Here is a 21,032-nt window from a genome sequence, read left to right as displayed (position 1 = left end):
TACGTATGCCCTGTTCCTTCAAGGAAATAGAGGGCCAAATGGTCATTGCCTTCAATAAATACGCAGCACAGGAAAAAGGGGGGTAATCAGACATTTGGGGGCGAAGAAACAAGGTGTGGGGGAATTGGACTGAAGTAGGGGGTAGAGGATATCACACAAAGGTACTACATAACAAAGGGAGTGAATTTAATTGGATTAGGTGGTAGGCAAGCAATGTTATCTGCAACTGGCCCACTACAAGGTGGGGGGGGGGGGTTATTGCTGACTGCAGTCCCAGCAGAACCGGGTCTGGACCGTGTTATTGCTGACTGCAGTCCCAGCAGAACCGGGTCTGGACCGTGTTATTGCTGACTGCAGTCCCAGCAGAACCGGGTCTGGACCGGGTTTGGACCGTGTTATTGCTGACTGCAGTCCCAGCAGAACCGGGTCTGGACCGTGTTATTGCTGACTGCAGTCCCAGCAGAACCGGGTCTGGACCTGGGACACATGAAGTACAGTATCTCTGTCCAACTCATGAACCTGTACAAACTGTAGGGTGACAGGGAGCAGCAGCTGACATCACCTGTTGCCGAGGAGACCGTGTGCTTGTCGCTCTCCCAGACTGAGGCTTCAGCGATGAGCACAGCTGGCCCCTCCAGACTGGGGAGAAAAAGGAAAGCTGTAGGAACATTCTATGTTATTATATTGTAGCAACAATATCCATGACGATTTGGTCAACATTGCATTCTTTGGGCTGAAGGCCAGCATCACTGGTGTTTTTGCCCAAAAAACAATATATATATATATATATATATATATTTTCGTAGAGGTGTACCCTTTTCTGTTTAATGTCTGTTTTATGTGTTTTCTCTGTTTTGTTTGAAAATGACATCAGTTTGGAAATTTAATCTCTTGGGCAGGACATGAAATTAAGTGGCGTGCAAGGAGGACGTCGTTCTCACACAGACCCTGGATGAACATGAAATACTGCATTTGCCTAAATTTGTTTGTGATGGGAAAAACAGCGTAAGTGATTTATAAGTCAAAATAAAACACGTGAACTGAATAAAAACCCAGAAAGCTGCAGATGCAGAGTGATGATGAAGGGCAGCCAAGCTGGAACAATCTTAAGCTGTGAAGTTTCCTCCACCCGCCAAACTGCCGTCAGATCAGATGTTTATGCCACATTCTGAAATGTTTCATTACACACATGCGCACACACACACACTCCCAATCCACATACTCACAGGTGCATGCACACTCATACTCATACTCATATACACACATACACATGGACACACACACACTCCCAATCCACATACTCACAGGTGCATGCACACTCATACTCATACTCATATACACACATACAAATGGACACACACACACTCCCAATCCACATACTCACAGGTGCATGCACACTCATACTCATACTCATATACACACATACACATGGACACACACACACTCCCAATCCACATACTCACAGGTGCATGCACACTCATACTCATACTCATATACACACATACACATGGACACACACACACTCCCAATCCACATACTCACAGGTGCATGCACACTCATACTCATACTCATATACACACATACACATGGACACACACACACTCCCAATCCACATACTCACAGGTGCATGCACACTCATACTCATACTCATATACACACATACACATGGACACACACACACTCCCAATCCACATACTCACAGGTGCATGCACACTCATACTCATACTCATACTCATATACACACATACACATGGACACACACACACTCCCAATCCACATACTCACAGGTGCATGCACACTCATACTCATACTCATATACACACATACACATAGACACACACACACTCCCAATCCACATACTCACAGGTGCATGCACACTCATACTCATACTCATATACACACATACACATGGACACACACACATTCCCAATTTAGATAATAGATATACTTTATTGAACCCCGTGGGGTAATTTGTCCTCTGCATTTAACCCATCCTAGCTACTTAGCAGCAGTGGGCAGCCACAGTGCAGCGCCCAGGGACCAACTCCAGTTCTGAGGCCAGTGCCTTGGTAAAGGGCAAATGCAGGAGTACACCTAACATGCATGTCTTTGAATGCATATACTCACACACATAGAAGAGTGCATTCTGGGCCTGTGCAGGGGCTGACGCGACACACCTGTACACCTGTACCCGAGAAGTACCTCACCTGAGCACAGAGCCAGGTCTGCACCCGCATCCTCAGGCCCGGCTGCCTGCCCAAAAGGTGAAAGTACAGTTGTGATCCAGAGAAAGAGCCACAGAGCCATCTGTCCGTCCTGACGGGAAAGCCATCCCCAGAGAGGGGAGGGGAAGAGGGGGCGGAGTCATGTTCTCTGGGTCTCTATATAAGCTCGCTGGCACCCCAGGTGCCAGACCAGACCAGACTTGAGAACTCCCAGCAGAGACCTGAGAGCTACCGTCAGCCCACGTCCCCCAAAGGTAAGAGCAGGTAGGAGCGCACCTCCGTTAGCACAGCTGCACAGGCTTTTAAGCCTCACAGCAAACCCTCATCCTGTTTCTGACATGACTGCACAGAAGCCAGAGACTGAATCTCCCTCCTGTGCCCACCGTGGCATTAGCATCATATCGCACAGTTCTGTGCTCTCGGTACTCTGTTTCTGACACGGAGGACTCAGTACTGGCTCTGCTCGCCATCTCTACGGACTTCTGTACATAGCTCTGCATAATGCATAATGCATAGTGAATCTGTACCATAATGAATCCGTAGAATAATGAATCTGTAGCATAATGAATCCATAGAATAATGAATCTGTAGCATAATGAATCTGTAGAATAATGAATCTGTAACATAATGAATCTGTAGAATAATGAATCTGTAGAATAATGAATCTGTAGCATAATGAATGAGTGCAGATGCGGGTATTGTACCACACGGTCCTCTGTTATGGGGAAAAGGGCTAAAGAAACAGCACAGTGATATCTGGTTGAACGAGGGTGCGATTATCAGCGAACACAATGAGAAATCGAAAGCGAGAGAACATTCTCTCCTTCAGTGCAACAGCCTCTTTTCAGGTTTGCACAATGCAATGTCAGTTATAGAATGAAACATATTTAGCTTTTATACATTCAGGGATCTGAGCACATTTACTTTAGAAATGAACCAGGATTATTTACAATCCTACCTGCAGGGAGCAGGTGAGACTCAGGTAAAGGAGTGCAGAGCGCCTACAGGTGAATCAGCGCAGTTGTTGTTTTTGTGTTGTGTTTTTGTTTTTAGGAGTTTTTTTGCTGAAGACAGCCGTGTCCTAGGACAGTGAAAATGTCCGCCATAGTTCATGCCGCTCCACTCTCAGGTGCTTCTGGTTCACAGGGGACTGAGAAATTTGGCAAGAGTCTCCTCCAAGGTTCAAGGTTCCCCAGAACGGAATGAAGGAGGGACTGGTGATTCCTGAAGAAGGGCGATAAAGAGAGGAGAGGAGATAAGGCTTATGGGTTGGGCATAGCGAGTGTGTGTTGTGGGCTCTCTCTCTCCATACGACAGATCATTCCGCTCTGTGCCCCCGTTCCAGACCGTTCCGCTCTGTGCCCACGTTCCAGACCGCTCCGCTCTGTGCCCACGTTCCGGATCTCTCTGCTGTGTGCCCACGTTCCAGACCGCTCCACTCTGTGCCCACGTTCCGGATCTCTCTGCTGTGTGCCCACGTTCCAGACCGCTCCGCTCTGTGCCCACGTTCCGGACCATTCCGCTCTGTGCCCACGTTCCGGATCTCTCTGCTGTGTGCCCAGACTGCAGACATGCGCTTTGGTGGCCTGGTCTTCCTCCTGCTCCTCGCCTGCATCTACCTCACGCTGGCACAAGGTGGGCACACACACCCCACACTCCACACCTAACCAGCCAGGTGGCAGGTAAAGATTCTCGGTTCCCATTGCTGGTATAATCTAAATGGTAAATGGACTGCATTTATATAGCGCTTTTATCCAAAGCGCTTTTATCCAAAGCGCTTTACAATTGATGCCTCTCATTCGCCAGAGCAGTTGGGGGTTAGGTGTCTTGCTCAAGGACACTTCGACATGCCCAGGGCGGGGTTTGAACCGACAACCCTCCGACTGCCAGACAATCGGTCTTACCTCCTGAGCTATGTCGCCCCCACCATCTCTGGAACAAATCCGCACAGTACAATATTCAGTGTTAATTTAATGCTAATGGGTTTAGTATCCCAAATGGGATTAAATGTACAGCAAATTTGTTCCGTCAGAGGTGATTTAACACAGAACATTTTACTGTGTAGCTTACTAAATGCCACGCACACATTCATAGTAATGCTGCGCCGGTGATTGGTTCCTTGGACACGTGTGGTTCCTGTCAGTGCAGTTAAATTATGTGTAAACGCCACGCACTGTCTTCACCCCGGCTATGAAATACAAACTTGACACAATTCTCTGAACAATTATAGGCTTCAGAGATCAGAAAAGCAAATCTGAAAGAAAACTTATTCCAAGGCTTATATTTATCTTATCCCAGAGCCAAAACGAGGACAGGCTATTTGATCTAGATCGCTTGGTTAATAAATCACGCTTGGCAGCCGATAAAAGTATTTGCACAGTGGAAGTGCTAACAAACAGCCTAACACTAGTGACTGACGTGACATTAAGGCCGACAGCATAACAAATCTTATTGCTCAGGAACACGAAAATTACAGCAACAAAAGCCTTAATTAAGCATTCCATTAGAACGTGCCGCTTCATGCGCGAGTGAATCTGGGTCGGTGTGGCGGGTGATGGAAACACCCGCCACAACCTCTCTTGCAGGCTCCTATGAGGATTGCTGTCTGAAGTATGCCAAATTTGTCCCCAAGAAGATCTACCGTATGGCTGCGGCATACCGGCTACAAGAGACCGACGGTGGCTGCAACATCCCGGCGATCGTGTGAGTGCCGCCGCAGTTCTGCATCAATGGCGGGTTAAGCGCTCGGTTCATTTGGGTCATACATACAAATCCCTACGCACGACAACGACAAAGCCGAACACCGCTGAAAGCACCGGGTGCTTTGGTGTCGATGTTTTCTAGAATAAGTCATTATCTCCAAATGTTTCCAACATGCCTGTAACCGGGCGATTTACTTTATGCTGCCCCTGCAAGACGTGTGTGAATGCGCGGCACATTGAATAAATCTCTTCACCCTGTTTTTAAACATGAGGCTACTTAAGGCTTTTAAAGAAAATTTTTGCAGTTGTTCTTTGACTAAAAAGTGCTGTAAAATTATTTGGAGATTTGAAATCCTTAATAATTTGGCAATCTGATATGAATTTGTGAACGTTTTGTTCATACAGCTGAATGTTTTATAGCGCCTTTCTGGCACGGCACCTTGCTAAATTGGCAGTGCTCTTCCGGGGATTTGAACCTGCAACTCTCCAGTGGTGCCTGTCACAATAACAAACAGTAGCAGTACTGATTGCGTGGGTGTGTGATGATTATCTGTCTGTCTCTCTCTCTCTCTCCCTCTCCCCCTCTCCCACTCTCTCTCTCTCTCTCTCATTCTCTCAGGTTCACCTTGAGAAGGGGCAGGATGTTCTGTGCTGACCCCAGTCACCGCTGGGCGGTGGACCTGATAAAGAGGATCAACAGTCGCAAGGTACTTCCTCCTCCACTTCCTGTTTACCCTGGGAAAGAAATTAATTAACATGACATTACATTATATTGTTTGTGGCACTATATTACATATGTTACTGTACATAGTTTACCAAACTGTGCTTTAACACGTAACATGTGATATGGAAGTCACCATGAAGGATGTTTGTTTGAGCCTTTGATCTTCTCCCCACCCCCACAGCACCTTAAAAAGCAGATGAGGCAGGGCTAAGCTGCATGGAGAGCCCCTCCCCCACCCTCTCTGCCCTCAGTCCCAGCAGAGCTCGGTGTTGGATAGCGACATGTCTGACACTGGCAATCACGCTTTCACTGATCTCAGAACAGCCTGCTCCCATCCCAGAGAGGGGGGCCATCATCTAATTCCAGATCCCAGAACAGCCCACCCAGCTGCTCAGCACCGCCCACCCGCCTGCCAGCTCCACTCACCTGCCTGCCAGCCCAGCCAAACCGCCCCGCCCACCCACCCACCCACCCACCTGCCAGCCCTGCCCACCTGCCTGCCTGCCCCACCCACCGCATGCTAAACCCTGCCCTCATTTCTACTCAGCCCCTCCCACCTAGTCAGCCTCACCCATCCACCCTCGCTGCCTGATCCCTCTCACCTCGTGCCACGGCCGCTGAGCACCCTGGGAAACAGTGCAGAATACCCGTTATCCATTACATTACATTACATTACATTATCTTACACTACATTACATTACCTTACACTACATTACATTACATTACCTTACACTACATTACATTACACTACATTACATTACATTACCTTACACTACATCACATTACCTCACACTACATTATATTACATTACATTACAGGAATTTAGCAGACGTTCTTATCCAGAGCAACTTACACAGCGTTTACATTGCATCCATTTATACAGCTGGATATATACTGAAGCAATGCAGGTTAAGTACCTTGCTCAAGGGTACAACGGCAGTGCCCTAGTGGGGAATCGAACCTGCAACCTTTTGGTTACAAGCCCAGCTCCTTGACAGCAGGTAGACCGTCCCGCTCCTTCTGGCATGCAGCGGTCTGAGGGGGAGGTGTGGGAGGAGCTGCAGGTCACATGGTTTGCTTTAAAGCTTTAAGCAGAATCCTGGGGTTTAGCAGGATAGCTCAGGGCAGGTCTCATGTCTCTTTACAAATCTCTCCATTTGCTGATTGTCTCTGTGTTTTACTTCTGTTTATTTTTTTACAAGACAATTCTAATCCAAGATCCAAAATTCCACATTCACAGAATTATTTTTTGCAGCATGAACAGAAAAAAAGAATGCAAAGATGTTTTTTTATGTTGTTGTCTGAATGGCTGAATTGAGGTGTTTATGCAGAAGTGTTGAAGGCAGTTTCGTTCAGACCCAAGGTTTGATGGGTGCGCTCATGATCTGTGTAGAGTTATGAAGCTTAACGCTGATTTACTGAGCCACTTTATGACAGATTTATTATACAGTTTTTCATTAAGGTACTGCATGACTCTGTATTTTATGTTGCTTTTGTTTGCTTTTTTTATCAGTGGTTTTACTGCAGGTACATTATGTTTGCCACCTGATAAGCATGTGGTTCTGTATTATGTATTTCTGAACCTAATTGTTTTACAACTGCGCTTTATGATCAATAAAACCATGAACTGAGTGCCCTCTCACTTCCTGTTTATCTGATTGAATTTCCTGTCATGTGATGTCTGTTAATGGAATATAAACTCCTGAGTTGGGATGTTTATTGTTAAGGACCTCCAATTAACTTGTCAATTATTTAAAATTGAGATAATATTAATATATATTGCAAAAAAGTACACAGCCACAGGAGACTCACAAGCAGCAAAGGCAGGATTGTCATCGTCAGGCACAACGGACAACCGTAAGCAAGTAAGTAAGCAAGCAAGTAAGCAGGCTAAGTTAGATATATGTCAGGTACAGTAAATTAGGTATATGTCAGGTACAGTAAATTAGGTATATGTCAGGTACAGTAAATTAGGTTTGCTCAATGGTCTCACACTAACCCTGAACACAGACAGAACAGCCCATTTCAGTCGTGCAGTTATGAAAGCCACCATTTCTCCACTCGTTTTTACGACATGAAGAGGCTATCTCTCTCTCCGCCCTAAACGTGACCTTTATACTTTCAGTTTAGAACAACAATCCCCAGTGTGTTTTTGGTTTACTCTCTTTCAGGGGTCAAAGGCAGTGAAATTTACACACAGGCCTGAATTGCCTTTGACAAACTAATTAGTGATATACGGCCCAGGCCGCATGCACCTCCGAGGTGATGCACCTTGGGAAGGTTATCTCTGTCTCCACGGCTACAGACAGGCTAAGGCTCGCCTGTGCCTTACTGAAAGAGCGCCATTTTCCTGCCTGGGCGGAGGAGGAGGTGTGTTTCACAGTAGCTGACATACCCAGAGCAGAGCTCTGGACCAAAACTGTGGGCTTGCAGGCTCAAACCAAACCCCAGGCGGGCCACAGGTGTCCTGTCTCAGGGGCATGGGCAGCCATATGAATAACTACCTGTCAAATCACTCTTTGTAAAATGCAGATTATCTGAGATAAAGCCATGTGATTAAGGACACAGTCTGGGATTTACTTGTGTGAATAAGGATATAATTGAGATAAAAATGAAAAATTCAATTCATGAACTGAAAAATTAGCATGAAAGATTCCCATTACTTGTACATTACCTGTGCTTACATTACCTGTACATCACCTGTTCTTTCTGTACATGGGGGTGGGGCAGGGATGAGGGGCAGGACAGAGACAGGGGGCGGGGCAGAGACAGGGGGCGGGGCAGAGACAGGGGGCGGGGCAGAGACAGGGGGCAGGGCAGAGACAGGGGGCAGGGCAGAGACAGGGGGCAGGGCAGAAACAGGGGGCAGGACAGAGACAGGGGGCGGGGCAGAGACAGGGGGCGAGGCAGAGACAGGGGGCGGGGCAGGCAGTAGAGCTCTGTGAGTGGGGCAGTGGGGCAGAAGGGCAGTTTTGCTGTCACAGTGCATCCTGGGTAAAACCTGCCCCTGGGATCTACATCCTCCTCATGCACCTTCCCAGCTGTCTAAACATGCAAACTTACAAGAGCACTTTTATTTTAGAAATGTGTTACCACCAGTTTCCAGATATCTATAAGAACCCATTCAACCAGGGCTGCCACTGAAATATTTAAGAAGACAGAAGAAAAAAGTTGAAACAACAAACTTAGTCTGGCTACTTCGGTAACCTTGAAACAGCACAAAAAACCTTGAGTGGATAAGTACTGTATTTAACAGGAACTGGGTCTGTGTGTGTGTATGTGTGTGTGTGTGTGTGTGGGCATATGCATGTGTGTGGGCTTGTGTTTGCATCTGTTTCTGTTTTCAGGCATATTCATATGCGTGTGTGTGTGCATGCCTGCGTATGTGTGTGTGTGTACATGATATGGGCATAATATAGGCTTGCTCCTGCGGGAGTTTAGGCTAGGGTTGTCTGTGAGGTGTATTGTGACAATAGTTTGTGAAATGTGCAATATTAATACATTTTAATTTGATTTGATTGGAGATTGAATGGTTATGAAAAAAAAAAAAAAAGTCAATTTATGTTGCAGATTAGTAACAAACTCCTGTCTTGGTAACAAACAAACACCCCTGAGTTAGTTGTGCCACATCAAGTATCAGAGAACTAACCCAAACCCTAACTCTAATCTACAGACATCTCTAAGGGCACTGGGTCTGTGGGGGCTAATCTACAGACACCTGTAAAGCACTGGGTCTGTGGGGGCTAATCTACAGACACCTGTAAAGCACTGGGTCTGTGGGGGCTAATCTACAGACACCTGTAAAGCACTGGGTCTGTGGGGGCTAATCTACAGACACCTGTAAAGCACTGGGTCTGTGGGGGCTAATCTACAGACACCTCTAAAGCACTGGGTCTGTGGGGGCTAATCTACAGACACCTCTAAAGCACTGGGTCTGTGGGGGCTAATCTACAGACACCTCTAAAGCACTGGGTCTGTGGGGGCTAATCTACAGACGTCAGTAAACTGTGATGTTATGAACTGAGACTCAAACCGTGGAGTTCTGAACTGGCAAATAGAAACTTGATGAGCTCAGATCAGCTCAACAACGGAATGAAAATGGCGCAGAATGCTGTCTAACGCACACTGAAATGGTACAGAACGCTGTCTTTCTAATACACACTGAGAAGCAACACACCTCGAGAAAAACAAAGAGAACATCCAGGACCCAGCATACACAGGGTACACTGATTACCTGAGCCATAAATCTTCAGGTATTCAGGTACAAAAAATAATCATAAATGAAGAACCTCCCCCTGCCACTGCCTCAGGGTATTTTTAGAGCAAATACCTGAAACATGCTGTGGTTAACGGCTTCCCTGAAACTTTGCCTCTTATGGCAAATTGAGGATTTATTTATCTGGAGAGCAAATCCATCCTAAACAGGTCTTGGCATGAACATATCAGGAATAACTCACTTCGTATCAATCAAAAGCAACTAAACCCTTCCTGAAATAAATAATGAAGAAAACATGTCAGCTCCAATGAGTTAGATTTTACAACAGGAGTTTAATGTTCTCGAACATAACAAACATCCAAACTTCACATGCCCAGGGGACACATCCAAACTCCACCTGCCCAGGGGCACAACCAAACTTCACATGCCCAGGGGACACATCCAAACTCCACCTGCCTAGGAGGAACATCCAAACTCCACCTGCCCAGGGGACACATCCAAACTCCACCTGCCCAGGAGAAACATCCGAACTCCACATGCCCAGGAGAAACATCCAAACTCCACCTGCCCAGGAGAAACATCCAAACTCCACCTGCCTAGGAGAAACATCCAAACTCCACCAGCCCAGGAGAAACATCCAAACTCCACCAGCCCAGGAGAAACATCCAAACTCCACCTGCCCAGGGGAATCATCAGAAAGCACCAACACCTGAAGTGACAGATATTGCAGTAATCCAGGTGACCCCAGACAGGAACTGGGTGTGTGTGTGCATCTCCTTGCTAATTACTGCTTCGTTCAGGCTGATTGGGATAAGTTGTGATGTTTTTGGCTTGTGATTGCAGCCTAATGATTGATCATCATTTCCTTACACGTCTAGCAGCACAACCTGCACGCCTGGAAATACAGTTCAGCTGTCCTGAATGCTCTTGTTCTGTTCTGCCTTAGCTTGACTTGTGTGTACATTTCTTTCTGTTTGAATTGTCAACAGAATTCACCAGAAATGTATTTCTCAGTCTGTGCACATATGTGCATTTATGTGTGTGTGCGCACACATGTATGTGTGTGCGTATGAGTGGGTGCATGTGTATGTGCATGTGTGCGTATGTGTGTGCATGCGTGCATATGCGCGAGTGTGCGCGCTCATGCGTGTGTGTCTGTGCACACATATTGTATGTGTGCGCATGTGTGTGTAGGCGTATGTGCATGTGTCCGTGTGTATGCGTGCATGTGTGTGTGTGTGCGCATGTGTGTATGCATGTGTGTGTGTGCTCTCACTGAACAGGAAAAACCACATAAGCATTATTATTTAAGCAATATCAGCCGATAGGGAGTGCTGTTATACTGTGTATCAGCACAGCCGTGGTTCAGTAATAGATAATCACAGACATGCTCATATACAGCATAACTTCGAGTGTGATATTGCAATTATACAGCAGTTCTGCAAACAAGGCTCTTCATCAAATAATAGTAATTTTAGACAATAGAATATAATTTTATCATTTATTCAGCTCAGCCAACAAAAATAGTTCCTTCAGACTCTTCAACTCCTACAACTTCTCCCAACTCTCATTCAACTCTACTGCCGCCAGACATAGCAAACACAAAGCCTGACTAGTCAGCTGGCAGGCTATCTAACAGATCTAGCCACTGTGTTAACACGACTGTGCGACAGCATCACTGTCACTGTGTTTTTCTTTTAACATCAAAAAGAGACTTGTTGCTGCCACCTTTCTGCCAGTGTTGGACTATGGTGATCTTTTATATATGCATGCCTCTGCTCAATCTCTTCACATGCTTGACACAGCTTACCATGCTTCCCTGAGATTTATTACAAATTGCAAAGCCTTGAATCACCATTGTGAGCTAAACTCTCGGGTAGGATGGCCTGCTTTGGCAACCCGTCGACTTGTTCATTGGTGTACTTTTATATACAAGGCAATTCTTGGTCTGCTCCCATCGTATCTCCGTATATTTATATCGCAGAAAAATATTGAACAGTATGCCTTGCGATCTCAGGACTTTTTTATGCTTTCTGTCTCAAGTGCCCGTACAGAGACTGGAAAAAGGCATTTATATATTCTGCACCTTCGGACTGGAATAAGTAGCAAAATGACTTAAAGCTTAATTTTGATTTCGTTGAATGGTTTTAAATCCACGATGAAAGAACTGGAGGCGGAATCGATAGGATGTTGGCGTTTAAACTGAGTTTTAATGTGTTGCTTTTATTGCACACTGTTGTTGATTGTTTTATATTGTAGTGCTAATTGTTTGTTGTACTGTTTTGTCTTATTTGCAACATTTATGTGCTGCTGCCTGTCTTGATCAGGGCTCCCTTGAAAAGGAGATTTTTAATCTCAATGGGACCTTCCCTGGCTAAATAAAGGTTTAAATAAAATAAATAAAAAATACAGGACCCTCTCAAACACTGTGTTAACATGACTGTGAGACAGCATCACTGTCACTGTGAGTCCTGTCATACAGCACCCTCTCAAACGCTGTGCGTTGCCCTGGAGACAGCATCACTGTCACTGTGAGTCCTGTCATACAGGACCCTCTCAAACGGCGTGCGTTGCCCTGGAGACAGCATCACTGTCACTGTGAGTCCTGTCATACAGGACCCTCTCAAACGCTGTGCGTTGCCCTGGAGACTGCTGTGCCGTGCCCCTTACCGCCAACGTCTCTGTCCCACGCCAGGGCTTCCCCTCTAACTCCTTTATGGTTGCCCCGACAACCCTGCCCCTGTGACAACTCCCTGTGCCACTGTGGACGTCCTCGCCTAGTCATGTGACCTCAGGGGGGAGGAGTTTCATTTTGGAATGCTGGAATTCTTTATGTTTTTTAGCAAAGAAAATTCTAGACCTCGGCGTCTCAGCTCAGTGCACAATATTGCATGCTGGGATTTTACCAACATCGGCCAAATGAGTGGAAGCACAGCTGAGCAGCAGAGCGCGAGCTGCTCCAGCTGGGCACTGCAGTGTAACTGCTTTATTCAGCATCTTCCCCAGGAAGCGCCTTTATCATCAAAATCTGACACAGGCTGCCACCTAGTGGAAGAAACAATAACTGTACAGAAATAGACAATCTCCCAGAGCCCAGAAGGGGCATTACTGTCTGACTAAAATGTCTTTCCACTGGGGAGGAAGGGGGGGGGGGGGGGGGCGGGGGAGGGGGGGTTGTGTCCAGGGTTTGAGCGCTGAGGGTTCGAGTGCTGAAAGACGTCGCTCACTGGAGATTACAGCACAGCAAAAAAGAAAGTCAAACAGCTTGTATTGTATTGAGTGAATACGGAATAGAAGGCATGTTTTTCATTAATATGTGGACTAAACAGCAAGGATTTTGGTTTTTAGTCTGTCTGGTGTGGCAGTTTAAGCAGTGTGGAATATACCACAGGAAATGAATTACAGTCTTTGGATATAATAACAAGGAAATTTGGGTTTTAAGGACACAGTGAGCAGAAACAAACTGAGACCCCTACCCACCTGAGACCCCCACCTGTCTGAGACCCCATCTGAGACTCCACCCAGCTGAGACCCCACACACCTGAGAGCCCACCTGTCTGAGACCCCACACACCTGAGACCCCACCTGAGATCCAACCTGTTTGAAGACAGAAACACACGGCCACATTTAGCTAGGCATTCATCAGGCTGTAATCCACATTGCTTCATTAGAGCATTTACTGCTTCAACAATGATAGAACTTTGTGGCTTTCCAGGAAGATATTTTAAGCTTACCTGGCAGCTGTGGATCCATCATGAGTTCATCTGCTGGGCCAGGGGTGTGAATAGGAGCATGTTCACTGTGCTAATCAGCCTGTGTCAATCAGCATGTGTTAATCAGCACGTGCTAATCAGCATGTTCTAATCAGCATGTGTTAATCAGCATGTTCTAATCAGCATGTGTTAATCAGCATGTGCTAATCAGCATGTGTTAATCAGCACGTGCTAATCAGCATGGTCTAATCAGCCTGTGTTAATCAGCATGTTCTAATCAGCATGTGTTAATCAGCATGTTCTAATCAGCATGTGTTAATCAGCATGTTCTAATCAGCATGTGTTAATCAGCATGTTCTAATCAGCCTGTGTCAATCAGCATGTGTTAATCAGCACGTGCTAATCAGCATGGTCTAATCAGCCTGTTTTAATCAGCATGTTCTAATCAGCATGTGTTAATCAGCATGTTCTAATCAGCATGTTCTAATCAGCATGTGTTAATCAGCATGTGCTAATCAGCATGTGTTAATCAGCATGTGCTAATCAGCATGTGCTAATCAGCATGTGTTAATCAGCATGTTCTAATCAGCCTGTGCTAATCAGCCTGTGTCAATCAGCATGTGTTAATCAGCACGTGCTAATCAGCATGTGTTAATCAGCATGTTCTAATCAGCATGTTCTAATCAGCTTGTGTTAATCAGCATGTTCTAATCAGCTTGTGTTAATCAGCATGTGTTAATCAGCATGTTCTAATCAGCCTGTGTTAATCAGCATGTGTTAATCAGCATGTGCTAATCTGTGTCTGTCTGTCTCTGTCTCTGTCTGGATCATTCAACGTTTATTTATTACACAATTTCCACAAACTACACCATAATGACTAAATACTACAACCCAGATCTCCTTGTTCTCATCTGCCCTTTTCCTATGGTTACCTGCTAATCTCTGTTCCACCTGCCCGTCACCTATGGTTACCTGCTAATAACTCTTCTCATCTATCGGTTACCTATGGTTACCTGCTCACAGCTGTTCTCGCCTGCTTGTTTCCTATGGTTACCTGCCCGTTACCCATGGTTACCTGCTCACATGATGTTGGCTGGCTTCCCTCCTCATTCTGAAAGGACCTGTCACTCAGACGAGTGAAAACACTGGAATGGATTCATGGCTTAATAAACCTCATTATAACAGGAGCTGAAGCACAGAAGCCAATAAAACAGACACCCGATCCCCCCGCCTGCCCCCCCCCCCCCCTGCATTTCATATCTGAAGCAGCGCAGGTCTAAGCCTCTCATCTCCCCCAGTCTGCCATGGGACAGTGGGGTGTGTGTGTGTGTGTGTGTGTGTGAGTAAGAATGGGAAACAAACAGACTACATTCACTCCACAGCAACTGGATGCCTACCAGGTGAGTACCACGAGACACTGCTTCATACACTGGTTTGCACTTCAGTGAAGCTGTGCGTTATGTGTGTGTGTGTGTGTAATTGTGTGTCTTCAGTAAAGATGCATGTAGAAGTGTGTGTTTAGTGAAGCCATGTGTTAAAGTGTGTGTGCGTGTGTGTGTTATACAGTAGCAGATTATCTGACTGGTTTGTGTGTGTGTGTTAATGTGTGTTTTCAGTAAAGTTGCATGTTGAAGTGTGTGTTTAGTGAAGCCATGTGATAAGTGTGTGTGTGTGTGTGTTATACAGTAGCATGTTATCTGACTGGTTTGTGTATGTGTGTTTGTGTGTGTTAATGTGTGTCTTCAGTAAAGTTACATGTTGAAGTGTGTGTTTAGTGAAGCCATGTGTTAAAGTGTGTGTGTGTGTGTGTGTGTGTGTGTGTGTGTGTGTGTGTTATACAGTTGCAGGTTATCTGACTGGTTTGTGTGTGTGTGCGTGTTTTTGTATGTCTTTTTGTAGGACTGTACATTTTTTACCAGAAAGGAAATTTTAAGGTAAAGGAATTACACAACCCTGTGAATAATCCTCTCAGATCATCAGATGTTATTGACAGTATGTATTGTTCTCATATTCATGGTTGTCATGGTTACCTGCATTTGTGACTTCAGGATTCTCCTTGTGTACAATCTGGTCAAAGAGCGTTTTTAGCACAAATCCAGCTGGAAACAAACTCCCCACTGAGTAGGGATCCCCAAAAGCGGCAGTGTAGTATAATGGGTATGGAATATGTTTGATTCCTGGGTGGGACACTACCATTGCATCCTTGAGCAACGTACTTAACCTGCATTACTTCAGTATATATCCAGCTGTATAAAAGGATGCAGTATAAATGCTCTGTAAAATGTTGTGCAAGTTGCCCTGGATAAATGTATATAAGTGCAGAAGACCTTTCAGGACCCTGTTCCAGGAGATCTACAGACTTGTAGGTTTTCACTCCAACCCAAACAAAACTTGTGTAACATTTGATAGCTCATTCAACAGCTAGAGCAGGGCTGCCAAACCCTCTTCCTCGAGATATACCTTCCTGTAGGTTATCACTCCAATCTACATAAAGCACACCTCATTCAACAGCAAGAGCAGGGCTGTCCAACCCTGTTCCTGGAGGTCTACCATCCTGCAGGTTTTCACTCCAACCCTAACCAAGCACGCCCTATTCAACTGCTAGAGATCTTGTCAAGCTGCCAATTACCACAATCAGGTGCGTCAAATTAGAGTTGAAATGAAAGCCTATAGGACAGTAGATCTGCAGGAACAGGGTTGGGCAGTCCTGCACTAAGATGTGCTCTTCAGACTGTCTTACCATGCTAGCTCATTACTGACTGTCTCTTGGACAGTATTCACACAGACATGCATACAGGTGTGTTTGTTAAGGCGTGGCAGACCTCTGTGTTCAGGCTGTTCCAGCGCTACAGAGACCTGGCCCCTCAGGTGGTTCCCCTCGACTACACCTGCCAGCCCGACGTGAAGCTGCCGTACCAGCTCATCAGCAGCATGCCGGAACTGAAGGTACCCCAAACCGCATCCGCACACCACAGGGTGCCCCTCAATATTTAATCAGACACTAATTAGCCGGAGTATTGGGGGGGGATTAGTCACCCGATCCCTTTCAGCCATAAACGCCCCCACTCTGTAGAGAAGGGGCACTACACACCTGTGTGATCAGGGATTTGTATTGTTCCCAAAAATAAAACCTTTGCTCTCCTGGGAACAGATGCACAGGCCTATAATAACATGACTTGTTCCCTTTGGAAGTGTGCTTCCAAGAAGCAGAGAGCATCGATGGGCTCTACCTTCAAGCCATTTCTGATCTTTGCACTGAACTGTCCACAGCCAGAAACACAGAAACCACTCTCTCCGCCTCCACAGATGTAGCCTGGATCGTAGCAAGCAGGTCAAACAACTGTTGCAGATGTTTTCACAAAAGTAAATCTCATAAATTTAGTAAAATAACAGCACTGGTGTAAGGTAATGAAAAATATTTTCCTGTCATTATATTTCTCTGGAAACTGGAAATAGTTTGGGTGGGAATTCCCCGGGAACCCATTTAAATCCTAAATCCTACTGGGAACACAGCATTAATGTCCCCACACCTGTCCCAGCAGCACCACACCATGGGGTTGTAGTCTTTGTAATCTATAATAAGCAGCACCATGGGGCTGTATGTTATTTTGTAATCTGTAATAAACAGTATCATGGGGCTGTATGTTATTTTGTAATCTATAATAAGCAGCACCATGGGGCTGTATGTTATTTTGTAATCTATAATAAGCAGTATCATGGGGCTGTATGTTATTTTGTAATCTGTAATAAACAGTATCATGGGGCTGTATGTTATTTTGTAATCTGTAATAAACAGTATCATGGGGCTGTATGTTATTTTGTAATCTGTAATAAACAGTATCATGGGGCTGTATGTTATTTTGTAATCTGTAATAAACAGTATCATGGGGCTGTATGTTATTTTGTAATCTGTAATAAACAGTATCGTGGGGCTGTATGTTATTTTGTAATCTGTAATAAACAGCACCATGGGGTTGTATGTTATTTTGTAATCTGTAATAAACAGCACCATGGGGCTGTAGTTTTGTTCTGAATGGCTTTCCTTTGCTGGCCGTGGTGCAGGATAACCCCTTTCGCCAGCGGATCGCAGAGGTTTTCTCCGAGGATGGAAACGGGAATATGACTCTGGATGATTTCCTGGACATGTTCTCTGTGCTGAGTGAGATGGCACCCAGGGACCTAAAAGCCTACTATGCCTTTAAGATCTATGGTGAGTATTATGACGCCTTTAAGATCTACGGTCAGTATTATGGCACCTTTAAGATCTACGGTGAGTATTATTACGCCTTTAAGATCGACTGTGAGTATTATTACCCCTTTAAGATCGACGGTGAGTATTATTACACCTTTAAGATCTACGGTGAGTATTATTTCACCTTTAAGATCTACGGTGAGTATTATTACGCCTTTAAGATCTACGATGAGTATTATTACGCCTTTAAGATCTATGCTGATTGTTATTATGCCTTTAAGATCTATGCTGAGTATTATTACACCTTTCAGATCTACGGTGAGTATTATTACGCCTTTAAGATCTACGGTCAGTATTATTACGCCTTTAAGATCTATGCTGACTGTTATTATGCCTTTAAGATCTATGCTGAGTATTATTACACCTTTCAGATCTACGGTGAGTATTATTACGCCACCGCAGTGGCGGTGTAGTATAATGGCTAAGGAGTTGGTCTTGTAGCCTAAAGTTGCGGGTTCGATATCCCGGTAGAACACTGCCATTGTACCCTTGAGCAAGTTACTTAACCTGCATTTCTCCAGTATATATCCAGCTGTATAATTGGATACAATGTAAGTTGCTCTGGATAAGAGTATGTAATGTAATGTAAGATCTATGGTCAGTATTTTTCCTTTTTTTTATGTATAGGTCTGGAGGTCTGTAAGCTTCCATTTATAATCACTGTCTCTGACCCACTTAAGACTAGAAGAGTGCACTCAGTAGAGTGCAGATCTCCACCAGGCATGTTAGCTTTGCTGATGCAACAATAGAGGCTACACAATCAATGCAACCAGTTTTTACCATGTGCCACTGAAAATCCCAAAATCACTGATTCAGTGAAGAAATGCTAAAGGTGGTGACACGTTAGCTAATTTCATTCATATCAGCCATGATGTGTTAAACAGTGCAAACATTGACGTTATAGTCTGGCACTTTATTTTCAAATCTGGACAGGAACAATGTGGACAGGAACAATTCCAAAAGACCAGCGATGTAAAATGTAAAATGTTAATTGCAACGTGAAAATGCCAACAAAATAATTGCCACAGATTCAAACATTAACGTACCCCGTTAGTTGGCGGATTGTTTTGTTGGCATTTTCACATTGAAATTGACATTCTACATCACTGGTCTTTCATTCCAAACGGAAGCAGTTGTTCACTTGCGGCCCCTACCGGCCGGTTAGGAGGAGTTAGGAGTTAAAACCGAATGTATTTCAATGGACAATGATGGAAATTAATTCAAATAAAATGCTTGTCGTTGACCGATTTGCAAAATATTTGAGAATTCAGGTCCTTGGCCTGCTGCCAGCATGCACAACAAGTATTGGGCCGATCGCCCCAGTAGTATGCGAGATTAGCTGCGGACAAATACACAAACACACGCACAAACACACACACAGACACGCGACCAAACGCATAATCCCCTCCAGGCTCATGCCTGGCGGAGATAATAAATAACTCAAAGAGAAATCTACTGGAACATTAAACCATTCAGGGTTGGAGTTCCGCAGCCTTAGTATGTACAGGTTAAACAGTTCATCTCACCCTAGGCCCAAACTTACTGCTAACCCCCCCCCCCAGACTTCAACAACGATGACTACATCTGCCAGAGGGACCTGGAGAAAACGCTGAACAAGCTGACGCAGAACGAGCTGTCGCTGGGTCAGGTGCGCATGGTCTGCCAGAAGGTGATCGACGAGGCCGACCTGGACAACGACGGCCGCCTGTCCCTGGAGGACTTCCAGCACATGATAGCCGGAGCACCTGACTTCCTCAGGTGTGTGTACACACTTAAAGACACATGCACACACACACACAGACACTCACTCACACACACATACTCATGCACACACACACAGTCTCTCTCTTTCTCACACACACACACACACACACACACACTCACAGACACATGCTCACACACACACACACACTCACTCACGCACACACACACACTCACTCACGCACACACACACACACACACACACACTCACAGACACATGCTCACACACACACAGACACTCACTCACACACATGCTCACACACACACACACACACTCACTCACGCACACACACACAGTCTCTCTCTTTCTCACACACACACACAGACACACACACACACTCACAGACACATGCTCACACACACAAAGACACTCACTCACACACATGCTTACACACAGGCACACACGCACACACCTGCTCACACACACACATGCGCACACTCACACACACACATGCTCACACACACATGCACACACTCACACATGCTCACACTCACACACACACACACACAGTCACACTCACTCTCACACACACACACACACACACACACATGCTCACACTCACTCACACACACACATGCACATTTGTCACACCACCTAGGATTGGTGTGAACCACATGTACCTAACCTAAAACATGGTTACTATGGTTACTAGCCTGGCACTGAAAATATGGTGGACTCTCTGTCTCCTGCATACAGCACCTTCCATATAAGGATATGAGGAGTTGCCAGGAGACAGTGCCTGCCCAATAGTGACCTACTGATCCACCATAGTGAGAGACACCACATCACACCTGCCAGATACCGACCCAGTGCTCCACCACGTCATTCATGACTGCGACTACGTGTGCTGACCACCAGGTGGCACAAACCACCCAAAACAATACTCTAGAAGAGACTGTTCTTGACTCACTGCATTCCAAAGCCTGTAATGATTAATGTGACCCTGTCCATATGCTGCTCCCTACTGGGTTAAATAAATCACTGCACAGACAGACTAAACATATACTTTTGATTTTATTGCCAAAAAAAAGATTTTTTCCACTTTAAGGCATCTTGATTGTATTTTCCCATGATTTGCATATCTGGGTAAAACGTTGAAAAATTACATATGAAAAAAAATCATTGTTCAACATTCGGCAGATTTAAGTATTTGCTAAGTTTTGACATACACACACACATACACACACACACAAACACACACAACCACACACAGGCAGGCAGGCATGCACGCACCCACACACACACATTCAAACACACACACGGTGACCGGTGTGTGTGGCAGGTAAGCAGGGAGATTTTTGTTTGTAGAGAACACATTAATGGTTAAAATACAGGCCCCACATTCTGCCTTCTTCACACGCGTGAGAGTTTTTAAAACATGCACGTCTAATCTTCACATACAATATTTACAGCACATTGGTTTGGAAATAAAACAAAC

General features: G+C 45.3%; 2 protein-coding genes and 1 long non-coding RNA gene across 6 annotated transcripts; 2 read left to right on the top strand and 1 right to left on the bottom strand.

Moving 5' to 3' along the window:
- Positions 1-2,417: 2,417 nt before the first annotated feature.
- Positions 2,418-6,115, top strand: LOC118229353 (C-C motif chemokine 25-like). 4 transcript variants are annotated; one of them, XM_035421254.1, is made up of 5 exons: positions 2,418-2,489; positions 3,739-3,860; positions 4,811-4,928; positions 5,547-5,634; positions 5,833-6,115. In XM_035421254.1, the coding sequence occupies exons 2-5, from the start codon at positions 3,797-3,799 to the stop codon at positions 5,860-5,862; spliced, it is 300 nt and encodes a 99-aa protein (XP_035277145.1). In that variant the 5' UTR covers positions 2,418-2,489; positions 3,739-3,796; the 3' UTR covers positions 5,863-6,115. The 4 variants fall into 4 exon arrangements, with proteins under 4 accessions (XP_035277145.1, XP_035277147.1, XP_035277144.1 ...); XM_035421256.1 differs by having other exon boundaries at positions 2,421-2,479; positions 3,599-3,860; XM_035421253.1 differs by having other exon boundaries at positions 2,425-2,489; positions 3,599-3,860.
- LOC118229354 lies at positions 5,585-13,658 on the bottom strand. The gene is made up of 3 exons (XR_004765653.1): positions 13,602-13,658; positions 13,348-13,464; positions 5,585-5,662 (listed from the first exon to the last, which is right to left on the bottom strand). It is a non-coding gene; the product is annotated as an uncharacterized LOC118229354 (long non-coding RNA).
- A 1,265-nt stretch (positions 13,659-14,923) lies between these two features.
- LOC118230645 (calcium and integrin-binding family member 3-like) lies at positions 14,924-20,586 on the top strand. Its single transcript, XM_035423834.1, has 5 exons — positions 14,924-14,980; positions 16,401-16,526; positions 17,643-17,790; positions 19,395-19,590; positions 20,291-20,586. The coding sequence occupies exons 1-5, from the start codon at positions 14,930-14,932 to the stop codon at positions 20,310-20,312; spliced, it is 543 nt and encodes a 180-aa protein (XP_035279725.1). The 5' UTR covers positions 14,924-14,929; the 3' UTR covers positions 20,313-20,586.
- Positions 20,587-21,032: the final 446 nt, after the last annotated feature.

This window comes from Anguilla anguilla, chromosome 6 (assembly GCF_013347855.1).
Source record: "Anguilla anguilla isolate fAngAng1 chromosome 6, fAngAng1.pri, whole genome shotgun sequence".
NCBI lineage: Eukaryota > Metazoa > Chordata > Actinopteri > Anguilliformes > Anguillidae > Anguilla > Anguilla anguilla.
Note: the sequence above shows the minus strand (reverse complement) of the source record. Positions and strands in the feature narration are given on the sequence as shown.